General features: G+C 34.6%; 1 protein-coding gene across 1 annotated transcript; it reads right to left on the bottom strand.

Moving 5' to 3' along the window:
• Positions 1-7,224: 7,224 nt before the first annotated feature.
• LOC113240417 (neurocalcin homolog) lies at positions 7,225-13,798 on the bottom strand. The gene is made up of 4 exons (XM_026477710.1): positions 13,696-13,798; positions 13,427-13,545; positions 12,517-12,705; positions 7,225-11,286 (listed from the first exon to the last, which is right to left on the bottom strand). Exons 1-4 carry the CDS (start codon positions 13,763-13,765, stop codon positions 11,092-11,094), a joined length of 573 nt encoding a protein of 190 aa, XP_026333495.1. The 5' UTR covers positions 13,766-13,798; the 3' UTR covers positions 7,225-11,091.

Here is a 13,798-nt window from a genome sequence, read left to right as displayed (position 1 = left end):
AGACCAATAAAACAAAGTAGGGGCCACATTACAACCTTTTCCTCTACTGATTTATGTAGGTATTCAAACTAGATAAACTACCTAATGCACCGATGTCGTGGGAATGCAATAATATCAGTACAAAGTAGGTACTAAAAAACCCGACTTCAAAAGTTCGTGGAATTACATCTATTTGCCAAATGTTATTGAGATCGATTACCGGAAAGTGCGCGAAACTGGATTCATTCCGTAGTTGCCACCCTTAGAGGTGGAATAGTTTCTTCAAATTTAAATGGGACCACTACAAAGGTACCCTCTTTCCAAAAAAAAAAAAATAAATCATCAAAATCGGTTCACAAAGGCGGAGTTATCGCGTAACATACATACAAAAAAAATACATACAATTGAATTGAGAACCTCCTTCTTTGAAGTCGGTTAAAAGGAGGCTAAATCATAGATATGGCTAAATACATGGCGTTGTCTAACACATCTATAGAAGCGGTATATCTACAGCGCCTTATACCAGCGTTTACAGGTGAGTGTTCATCAGTAGGTAACTAACTATATTTAATGACAACTAAAATGCGCCAATTGTTCGCACAAAGTTCTGCACGTCGCAGAAGAATGAAACATATCGATGTGTACGTTACCATTTTGTTATGGAGAGCTGGTTGAGAATAATAAAATAGTGTTATCGTATTTGCTTACGGAAAACATGTTGCCGGATGTTCTGACCAAAGGGTTAGATCGATGCATGCGACACCAAACACTGTGTGACTGACATAGATTTAATATGATTATTATTTTTTACTTGCTGTGTAGGTAATCGAAATGGTTGTAAACAGTTCGGTATTCCACATTCTTATTTTTTAAGACGTTTGTATGCGACATGGAAAAAGATATCCACGTTTTAAACTTTTCAATCTATATAAATAAAATAATACAACAATCTATTATTTTACCTACAATTTGGTACTGTTAACTGCAGGACATAATACCTAGTCACATACAATGTCCTTTTACATCACGAAAGTTGGACAGTTCTTATCGCTTGCGTTAGCGAATTGATTTTAATTGGTAAGTGTCAAAACGTGCTGTTGACCCTGTATGTGCTAAAAATGTATCGATTTCTTTGAATTTCAAAATGATCCAGTTCAACATACCAACACGTAATATTTTTTTTTAATTTTAGTTCATTGTTCTATTTTAAAGATAGGTACTAGTTTGGCTTGCGTCATTGTTTTATTGTAAATCCGAGAATATATGAATGATTTTGATGTGTCACTTTTTATTCCTTTACAAAATATTATTCAGTGTCCAGTGGTAAGAAAAAAATCACACTTTAGTTACTTCAATGTCAACAAAACGGTATCTATAACTAAAAACGTATATCTGCATCAAATAGATGTAAGCAAATTTCCAAGCCCGCGTCCCTTTCCCAACCTGTTCCATTTCCTATGTCTGCATAATAGATAAACTTATATATACGTATGTAAATAAGTACTCCACTGCGCATAGCAGCTATAGGGTCCGATATATAGTTTAAAGCTATACTTATATATCGGCTTGACAATACTAGCCTCCCTCATACCAGGATATTTTACTTTCTCTGGACGAGGCCCCTTAGGCGCGTCCTGAACGCCACCCGGAGGGGGTCGGCCCTTACCTCCCCGCCCTTTCGGACCCACCTCAAGCATAGTATACACCATACAGAGCGAACTAACTCTGCCAGCCTCTATAAACTCCGTTCTACATACACATATACAGACACTTATTTAAATAAGCAATTTAGACCGAACACCTCCACCCCTACGAGATGTGGAGCGCTGAAATCAATTAACGTTTTTTGTTTTTCGTCGCTCCAATGTAAAAAGCATTTTAAGTTAAATATTTTGGATAGTTTATAAGGACCACATTTTGTAGTGTCTAACTAGTTATGTACTTTTTATTTGCCCATTTCAGTACCATGACAAACGCATCTCGACATATTTATGGAAAAAATCTCAAAGTAACTTAAAAAACTAAAGAATCAGTTGTGTTTCAAATAGGCATCACGAAACGCCTAAGTTAAACCTAGTTTTTTTTTAAATGTTATCATACATTAGATTATATCTTTTTTCCAACCATTGCATTTTATTATTATTATTATCATAAAAAAGTTCATAAATGTAATTTTAGAATTTTATAACTTTATAAAGTAACTTTTTTCTAATACCCTACCAGTTACGTTGACTCTCATTTTTACTCTGTGACCGAGTTGAACTAAGTTCACACTCTGCCCTACTTTACAATACCTGTACATATACTACATGGAATATATTATTGCTAAATATTATATACAAATTTATTAATATTAGATACAAATTTATTGACCAAGAGTATTTCCAGAATTACGTGTATGTATTGTATACCTATTCCAATAAATGTAACAATCACAGATATCACAGAGGTAGGAATAAAAATGAAACAACGAGTATGAGAGAAGAAAGATTTAATAAATAGATATAATAACTTTAATCTAAAACAGAGTTCCAGAATAAGAAGGTGAATTTTAAAGTAACAGATGTTAGGTATCTCAAATTGACTACACAGAACAATTAATAGTCGAGAAAAAATGCATCAATTATGATTTATAATAATTTATTATTAAAACATTTAAATGTATAAATTTTAAGATTGCCATAATCACAAGTTACGGTACAAATATCAAAGAGCAGGGTGCTATTATGAATTAAAGTCGAACGGACTAATATATAAATACCGATCACAATATTCAAGACAAGCCTACTTCCGGCGTGTGAAATTTGTGAGCACGCGACACCAAGAAAAGTTTTCAATTATAATCAAACCATATGATATGTAATACACAACAATAGTCATAGTTGGTGAATACACACATACGAATTTAATAATATCCGAGTTCCTCTCCCAATAGGGTACTACCAATTTCGTAAGTCATACATAACTTAGGTACTACTAATATTGTAATTTGGTCCTTGAAAATTCACCTGCACAGCTGTGCAACGGACAAAAGTTAGTCTTCGTCAATTCGCGAACCAAACATACAATTCACTTTACAAAAGTAGTGCAATTCAATGGAACATTTTAATAGCATCCAAGGTCAAATTTTAGACGTTAGTATTAATGTAGAAATTAAATTCCTAAAAATGTAGTAATATAGACACGGATAAGAACATTAATGAAATATATCGCCCACAAAAAACCATCACTTACACACATCAAAAAACGTTGTAATCAATGGCATGCAAGCACACAAAATGAACTTTCGGAAGAAAACCTATGGCGCAACCCATAACTGAGCGAGCCCGTATAAACATCTTGAAATTTGGGAAGAACTGGCAACGGAGTAATTCAGCAAGTGAGAAACAATGGAGTTGAACTATCACAAACTTATTCTGATATGTGTATGTGCACATACAAGTAGTTATTTGGCCTCTTAGGCTCAATTTACATTGCGGCGACGAACGGAATGGAAAGCAAGCGTCTATTTCGCCTCGCTATGCGAGAAGGCGGGCGCGGTCGCTGGAATACTCGAGTATTCACGCGAATGCTCGAGTATTCCAACGACCGCGTCTTGAGGCTGTATTTCATCGACGTTTGACGTCACACTGGCCTGCCTTCGCGCCACATACCGCGTAATCGCCAGGTGTCGCCGACGGCAGCAGCATTCTCGAGCATGCGCGAGAATTCGGCGGAAGACGCGCGACGTGTTACACAATTGACCATAAAGTTCATTACGCTATATACAATATCGTTACAAAAATTCGCTTCCATTCGGTCCCACCGCAATATGAATTGAGCCTTAGTAGACAGACAGACTTGAGGTGCGGTGCGGGGCAGCGGTGCAGAGCGGCGGCGCGACGCCTCCGCTTCCACCTACGGCGACAATGCGCATACACCGCGCCAGGCCTGCTGATGTCTTTCGACGCATGCAACTCAATAGCACCCTGGCATTACGGAAAACAGTGTGACGAATATACGGTACACTTTAACTGTAGGTATCAAATAATAACTTTAAACGTCAAAAACGTCTTAAACGTTTTTAATATCCATACTTACAGATGAAAATAGTAATAAGACTTTATTATCTAACAATCCTTTCATAATACAGGACATTTAATGCACCATAGATTTAATCGAGTGTAATTTTTAATTAGTGAAGAGAATGTATAATAACGTATGGAAGAAGGCCTTTAAGCGTAAGTAAATAGTATAGTGAAACGTGTCTAGGTTTAAGAAGAGCGGTGGAAAGTTAAGTATATTATATATATTTTAGCATTTTATATAGGTAGTAATTATAAAGAAATACATAAGATCACCATAATGCGCCTTTTTGCAGTGTCAGAACGTTTGAAGCGTTCCAGGTTTTGTATGAACAATAGCACCTATTACGCTAGCAATATACTTTGGTGTGATAAATTTTTTTTAAGTTAAACTGTATGTAGGTATTTGCTTTGAAGACAAAGTTTAGTTAGCTTAGTAAGTTTATTTAGGCTTACATTTAAAGGCACTTTAAAATAGATGAAATTAACACCAAAATTATTAATTCTAACTAAAGAAAATGTAATTTACAGAAAGTACCGGGTATATGCCAGTAGTTCCATAATTTCGTAGATCTATAGAACTGTTGTGGCTACAATTGCTAAAAAATGTCCCACAACAATAATTCACGCTTCTATTTACAATTATTATCGTAATTTTTAGTTATGTAGTGAGTGTTCCAATACCTATATAACTAAATAAAGAATGATACACTCCTGGAATATATCCAATTTTTTAGACATTTGGACATAAAATATTTCTTATGTCTAAATGTCTAAAAATTACAATCAATTGAAAAATAATTTTTTAAACGGATATTTTGCAATAAAATGCATAGTGTGCACTTTAACTATGCGCTTAAATTAAGTTTAGCCGAAATGGGAATTCACTGGAATTCATTTTCAGTATTTCATCGACTTTCAGAATTGTCAGTTCATAGATTTTTGGGTGATTTGCAAACTACTACAGAGAAATCCTAAACATTTAGCATTGATTGTTGATGTGATTCTATACATTTATAAAGCGCAATCCACCTTTTTATTATGTATTTGCAGAGTTAATCTTAAAATTATTCATTATATAGATTTTTTAAATATTAAATATTCCTTACCAGATTCATAATTATCATGACAAGGTTAAAATTATCTGTTTTAAAGTGCAATTACGTTACTGATTATTAGATATAATTGAATGGAAGACTAAATAAATGTACCAATCGTGCCAGTAAATGACTAGGACGCAGGAGATTAGCTTTATAAAGTGAACCCTATCTAATATATTTTACATTCTATTTAAAAGTTAATTATAATCTATCTAAGCAACGATGTTAAGCCTATAACGTTTGGGACTATTGCAGCGCTATTAGTAACTTATTATATTATTTTAATACACTATGTCGAGCATAACATTGTGTTTAGAAATAGACATATGGCTTATGTTTTCTACAATGATGGAAGCCCTTAGGCTTGGGGCCGGCGACGTTGCCATGCCGTGCGGACAACTTACACTGTGTCGTTCTCGGTTGCAGCATAACGCACACCTCCGTCTTTTGTTTTTTTTTTTTTCAATTCGAGCCTCTGTTTAAAAACAACTTTGCAAAGCTATATACTTTTTTACAATTATCGATCCGAATCCAACATAAGATTGATACACTTTCGTAAGCATACTCTAAGATATGTAACGCTTAGAATAGCATTATCAAATCTTCATAATTTTGCAGGCATTAGAGTCTCTCGTCCCAAAACATTTAAAAATAGTACAATATAAAACACATATTTGTATAATCGAGAACATTAAAAGTTTTAAATTACATCAAAATATTTCTCTTTATAAGCTATGAAGTTAACATTTAATTAATTTTTTTTTTATTGCAAGGTTGTACTAAGAATAATAGAATAATTTAGTTCTGATGGTGCTAAACATCCGTCCCATTATTAGCTGCCAGTAATATGGGATTAATACTACTTTTAAAAAATTAAAGTTCAATCAGATAATGCGTTTGTCTAGAGAAACTGTTATTGCCTTCAATCGATTACTTAAATTTAACAATTGTGATGCAGATGATCGACGTCTATGATATGTCAAGTCTAGTTAAAAGAAATACATTAAAAAAGTTACATGTTTACGGAAAAATAAATCAAAATTTGTTAGAATACGTGGTAGGTGACAATTTGTATTTGTACTTTTAAGGTCTGCCGTCATATAATTCTACAACCGGCATTGTGCTATTTCCCAGGTGAAATCTTAAGAAACTTAATTATTGTTCCCTAATACATAAATATGTCATACTCTTTAGGGCTCCGTAGCCAAAATGAACTCTTTTAGTTTTCTCGTGTCTGTCCTTCTGCAGGGCACTATTCTCTATGCAAGAGTAGGTATCTCGCGCTGTATGTCGCTCTCGTGCAAGCCGAGCGCCCTGCCGTGCTAGTCCCACTGTTGTAAATTTCACTTGTTGACATAATAGTTGGTGTCAAAATATATGTAAAATATATGTGTAAACAGAAATATATACAAAAGTAGAAGTAGTATATTATACTTTTAAACTTCCTTTTTAATTACCATATCAATATCAAAAAAGATTAGAATCTTTGCTTACGAAGGGAATCCCTGAATAGGTCTTTTAAAATGACATGATGACCGACGTACTTAAGCGCTCCATTCTCTAGATACGCGGTCATATAATCGTCTCTCCCACTTTTAAAACATCGTTACATCAAATCCAAAACTATTTAATATACCTTAAAGTAGTCATAATGAAACCTCCAACAGATTCTGTAGCAAAGACTTGAAACAATTTTTGAAATAATATATTTCTTAACTTTCAAAATTGTGGTAAGCCGTTACTCTTATAGTGCATGGAATATACATGCCTACGGAACCCTATCATGGGGGAATGCGACTTGATGGCTACCGGTTTTATAACTTCAACTCGTTAGTTCGAAATCAATTCCATTTGATTACACTAGACAATTGATTGTGCGGATAAATTAATAATTGTGCACTGAAGTTAATTGTATTACAACTTATTTTGGTTGCTCGAAATAAGAAAAATATATTATTACTAAAATAAACAAAAAATATTAAAATAGAACAAAATATGCCTACACTGAATATAACGAAATGTGATAAAATTTGTCACACACAGTCGTGTTAATAAAAAAACAGCGCAGTAAAACTTGTTATGTTAAATGTTAGTACGATTGAACACACACACATCAAAAGTGGTATGTGGATACACAGGATAAGCAAATTGCCAAAACCGCATCAGGTGATCACAGACTTATTTCGATGTGTGTACACAATAATTATACTATGCATGGAGGCACTAAAAGTAAAATTGTAATAAAATTTATATGTAAATCTACTGTCAACACACTTTATATAGTTCAAAACATTTATATGATATACGACCTTAATGTCTGCAATAAACAACTTATTATTTACTTTTAATTAAGATACGGACTGGCAAAAAGTGACCACCAAAAATACAGACCAGTATAAATACGCTACAAAAAGTGTAGTAATAGTTTTTCTACCCACAAATATTTTGTACTACAACATGTCGGACCTATTGATAATATAATAATTTCCGGTAATCCCACCGTAGGATCAGCAAAATTATTAAAAAACACATTGCAATTGTTGGTGGAATGTAAAATTATTATTGTAAACTTTTACTACACCGTTTATAAATACGTACAAAAAGTGTATATTATATGTATATGAGTTTATGTAGCTTGTTAATAACGCTATTTACCTAATTCTATGAAATTCATGTAGCATTTTAAACTCGAACTGTGTTTCTTACTCAAGCTATAGGCTTTTAAAAAAGTAAATATAAAAACAAGCGATGCGCACGAAAAACACTGTAAATTGAAATAAACACGTACCTTACATGAAGTAACTTAAGAGCCAATAACTACAAAGTCGATTACTACGTGGAAGATTTTACTAAACAATTAATTCAGTCCAAAATGTAACTAACATAAGCTATTGTCTCAATGAACATTGTCCACCACTGAAATAATTTATCCACCTGCAGAAGATTATTCGCTAATAAGATTATTCGCAGAATTAAGAGTCGATACTACCTCAGCTCGAATTCATATTTTTCCCGTACTAATACGGTTCTTTTTGCTTGGGTCGAGCGGCACGGACACTGGCCTTATTTGAGAATCTATTTTTTGACAAAAGAAATTATAACCATTTGAAAAATGTGTAATATTGTATTATATGTCTTCCATTTAGTTCAGTTGATATAAAAAAAATCTGTGGTATACGTAAATTAACTATTGAATACAGCGGTTTTCTTGTAAAATTTCGAGGTCTGTTTGTTGTTTTTCTATCGTGTAAATTTTTTGGAATCGCATTTTCACACCGTATAGTAACCAAATCAATGTATATCCTCAACTTTACGATATATTTTTTTAAAGTAATTGATTCAATACTTTCCCTGTTATGTGGAATCAACCAAAGCCATTTGAGGTTGTGTGGATTCTTATAAAATCAATCACTATGAAAATATTTTTGTTTGGACAATAGCATTTTTAATGTAAAATTCAGTTTGTAATAAAACATACCAATTATAATACTTAGCCTGACTCAAAATTACAGTTACGTATTTTTAACAAAACTTATTATTTACAATATTGGACAATATTTTGTTTATTACGTATAACTGGTGTTTATAGCTGCGATATCAGCCAAATTTTATTTTAACTAAAATTGACACCTCGAAAAATGCTACTTACATGAATAGTAAATAGCATTAATTTCACTGTCAAAGATAGAAAATGAAATTACACAGTCGGTGTTTTGTTTGAAACTAAAATGGACACCTCGAAAAATGCTACTTACATGAATAGTAGATAGCATTAAATTCACTGTCAAAGATAGAAAAAGAAATTACACAGCCGGTGTGTTGTTTGAAACTAATATTGACACCTCGAAAAATGCTACTTACATGAAATAGTAAATAGAATTAATTTCACTGTCAAAGATAAAAAAAGAAATTACACAGTCGGTGTTTTGTTTGAATGTGTGTTATTTGAATAAGTAGAATGCGTAAATTCTTACAATCAAAGTTATGACTAAGTAGATATCAGTTGCGGTACTAGCACCGGACACAAAATCGCTTTGTACTTTCAAGTTCCAGAAGGTACTTGCACCTAAACGTGTACTAAACGCGTCTACATTATCATTTTTAATAGGAATACTGAACCAGACCTCAGCTAAGTTTTCTTAATGTTAAAAATACAAACTTAAATTAATTGTGATGCCGAGAAGTGTGAATTCATATTTTACCACAAGTAATTTTTTAACGAGACGTTGATTTTATTATTTCTAAAAACCGCTGCGTTCCAGTTTGGAGGGGTAAGGGTGCTGGTGAAATTACAGGCAAATGGGATTTGTCAACTTATGTCTCAGGGTGACAGGCGCAATGGCAGTGGTGAAAGCTCTGAGTGGCACTACAACTATTATGGATAGGCCTGTTGCTTACCACCAGTCGCACGACTTGTTCGTTCCCTCACTTGGTATTATAAAAAAAGGAGTAGCAATGAAAAGACAACCACACATTTCAACGAAGTGCTGCCCTCTATGGAAATTCGAATGAATAACCATAGTCGATTATGAACATACATACTTACATACTTTCAGTGGCGCCATCTCTGTGAGACTTCGCGAACTATGTTAAGTAATATATACATGTTCGCACAGCATCTATCGAAGAAGCAGAAGTGCTAAAGGTTTAAAACCGTGGCTCTGGTCAGAGCTGAAACAATACGCGATGTGCGACAGCACTCTTTTAAAAACTAAATGCGACATTACATTTCAAAAAATCATTAGAAAATATAAACAAGGAAGCAATGTAATATAACATTATGTTTCACGATTTCATTTGTCTTTTTTATCTTCGTCTACCGGTCGAGAGAAAAACTTGTAATCGTCAAAAATTATGTTAGCTCCTATTTCAACATCACATTAGGCCAATTTACTCTTATGTCATCGTTTCAAGAAAAGTAAACTTAATGTTCATTAACTTTATCACCTTATATATAGTTAAGTCACTGATTTAGTTTTTTAATTTACGAAATTAAAAAAGCTACTTTATTTGCGATAGACACGCGAGACAAAATGAGCTGTCCAATGTTTTTTTAAACTCCACATCGTATAAACTCTGGATGTGAGTGAACTTTTCTTGTAAATTATTTATTACGATCATTTTTAACACCGGCCTTCCATTGGTTTTTCGCGAAAGAAGTTAAGAGAGACTGCAAAAGGCCATTAAGTCTGTAAAGTGAGGGAGAAATCCGAATGGATTTACATTATTACCTACACAACCAGGATAAAATAACTAATTTGCAACTGCAAATTCGTCAATTTAAACATTACAACAAGTGGATTAAACACGCGATATACACTGCAATGCAAGTAGTCAAATTCATGGAAACAATATGTATAACCTACCTAGAAACATTGGAAAAACACACTATACAATACAGTTATAATCTTTGTCCAGAAGTCTAGTTGTTCTACTTTAAAATAAGACCTATACAGTATACATAACTATTTAGAATATGTTTTATTATGGTGTTCATTTATAATTTTATTGCTATGCTTTTTAGCTATACAGATACGAATGTGAGATAAAATTCTCAAAACCTTAATGGGTTTTGCCTAACACTCTGGATAGGTGCAAAGCCAATCTTACTTGTAGAAATTCGCATTCCAAGGGAGTTTAAATTCAAAAGTATTGCTCTAATTGATTGTGCGTCGATAGTCACAATCAACCCTTATCTCGCACAACTTTCCAAGTAATGGACTTCATATACGACAAATATACGAATGTTGTCCACATGGAAGAAACTGGGAACTCCCAAGAAATAGGACAATAATCCAAAAAGATTGTTCATGTGCTAAAACGCTTAACACCGCGCACTAGCTCTTACAAGCATAGTAAAGTAGGTGATATTTTACAATAGGTTAAGGTATATCATAATTGTGTGGATATAAACCAAGTGATTTGGTACAAGGCTAATGTTTGAGGTATCACTGCGACTGTGGGTCGCACTGGAGGAGTCGTACAATGGAGGGGTCACTCTTGGCGCCTTCGATGAACTCCTCGAGAGAGAGCTTCCCATCTTTATTTCTGTCCATTTGTCGGAATATTTTGTCGGTCCGTTTCTCTGGCGTGGATTCATCTTCGGGCATCTTCATCACCGACCCGACCATCTTGTAAATAGCCTAAAGAAACGAGCAATTACGTTACACTTTTGGTTCGACTAGATTTCGAGCATCGAAAGGGGGTTATTCAAATTCATTTATTATCAGACCAAAAAGTACTTCTATGCTAGTAACAGTAATCTTATGCTCTGAGTTAATAGACACAATAAATTAAACAATAAATTAAATTACTCTGTTATATGCATCGAGTATAACCAGAAATAGAGACAAAATGTCATTTAATTTGTTTGAAAATTATACTGCCAAATCATTATGGTGACAACTGCGCTTCGATTGGCCAGCCCGAATTCGAAACAACTGACGGATGTCGTCAATTGTCTCACTTCAAAACGACCAGTTTAACTTGAGCTTTGCTTTAATGGACGAAAATCGATAAATTACATATTTAATTACCGATGAAATGTGATTAGATGTTTTGCTGTTTTTCCCACACCACCGAATGGAACAGCCTCCCATTGTTAGAGATATTATCTTTAGTACCAGAAATACAGAATATTTTTGGAATATACGGAGACGTACACACAGGTCAGTTATTAGCGCTGTACTATTTCAGCGTTTTAATTTGCGATTTCAAAGCAAACGAGAGTTGATATTTAAAAGTGATATAAGGCACATTTGCCTGATGTGTTGTCAGGGATGGATAGCCCTTATTTCGTCTCTATTTCCGGTTACATACTCAAAGGTTATAGGTGAACAGGTAACACGGTGTACCTACGGAAGACAGCGAGTGCATTTTTCCTGCTATCATACTCAAGACACCATTGGTGCTCCCACGCAGTCGCAACATCTATGAAGCACTTTTTATGCGCATGATTGCGTAAAAACCATCTACACACGCTTCCGCAAACATGCCAAAGGTACTGCAAAAGCAAGTAAGCTTCAACAGAACCCTAAGGGCGCATTTATTCGACGATTCGATTCGATTCGAATTTCATCGCGCTCACGCCGCGCGGTCGCGTGTCGCGGCCGCAACGCGCGCGTGTGACACTGGCTTGTCTTTGTCTTTGTCGGTTGTATTATTCAGAGGAATTTAAATGTTGTTGCTTAGTAAATACAATTCAGATTCGCCATTAATGTACGTGAAAGCGTGGTGAGTGAGCTGTCGCCCCACGGCGGCCAAAAATATTTCGCGTCGTGTAACTGAGCGCTAAGGATATTGTTGCGTAATACACGCATTATAGGATACGCCATTACAAATGTGTATGTAGGAAGATAGACTGCAGTACTCACAGTAACGATCTCGAGCATCTCTTGCCGCGAGATATACCCATTGCCGTCGAGGTCGTACATGGAGAAGGCCCACTTGAGTTTCTGCTCGAGCTTGCCACGTGAGGTGACGCTCAGCGCGCACAGGAATTCCCGGAAGTCTATCGTGCCATCGCCGTTCGCATCGAATGTTCTGAACACATGCTCTGCAAACTGCAAAATCATAATTGATTATACACAACTACTGAAGTAAAAAAACAAATTACAATTTACATTTGAATAGTATAATGGATGCGCTAAATGACTTCAAACAACAAAGGTCATAGACGATATTAATTTTTCACAACTTCGTATCCTGGTGAAGGTCTAAATCAAAATTGTTACATTACTACATCATACTTTCGATCCGATACCGAGAAGATATCGAATTGTAGAGCCAATTACACAAACCTTACTAGGCTATCACTATGTCTACCGTGAAAACTACAAACCAACAATAACATTTTAACATTAAAGGAGATTAAGCTTACGATATCAAACGAATCCTGCACTTGGCATATGGCAATCAGATTTATGTTATATTATGTTTGTATTCTGACGATGTGCTCACAACACCGCCGCGTTCGACGTCATAGCTGATCGCGCCAACGGAACTAATCACAGACGCGGCTACACGCATTGGTTTTACACAGCCTTTTAAAGTGCAAGATGCTTACTAACATTAACTATTAATTTAATTTTGGTAACACGCTGACAACAATGTTCTTTTTTATACGCAGAGCTTTCAAATTCAATATCAAGCAAATACCTATGTAAGATAGTATGGTCCCTGCGCTTATCCCTGCCTTAGACCACAAACTAGAACAGTGGTGCGTTCAGCGGGGCGTTGAAGGTTTGCGCGTTACGCATTAATTTGCACGAAAATGTAACCTACCTTACTAGCGTCTCCATATGGGAAGAAATTTCCATATATTTTCTTAAATTCTTCTACAGATAAGTGTCCACTCGGACAATCCTTTAAAAATCCTTTGTACCATTCTTGTATCTCAGCATCTATAATGTAATATAAATCAAATTTTTACATTGTCGATTAGTACTTATTCTATAATTCTGAAAACATAGTGACCACTCAATATTTTACAAACTGTATACACTTTCATTGTTTACATGAATTCGAAGTGATAGTAAACTTAGGTTACTCACCTGAAAATTCCGTGTTTTGCTTTAGATCTTCTAAGACCTCTGGTTTTAGTTTGCTATTTTGTTTACCCATTTTTTATGATTTCTTATATTGTGTTCTAGGACG

Source organism: Hyposmocoma kahamanoa, unplaced genomic scaffold (genome assembly GCF_003589595.1).
Source record: "Hyposmocoma kahamanoa isolate Upper Pololo Valley unplaced genomic scaffold, ASM358959v1 100021, whole genome shotgun sequence".
NCBI classification, from domain to species: domain Eukaryota; kingdom Metazoa; phylum Arthropoda; class Insecta; order Lepidoptera; family Cosmopterigidae; genus Hyposmocoma; species Hyposmocoma kahamanoa.
This window is presented reverse-complemented; position numbering and strand designations above follow the sequence as displayed.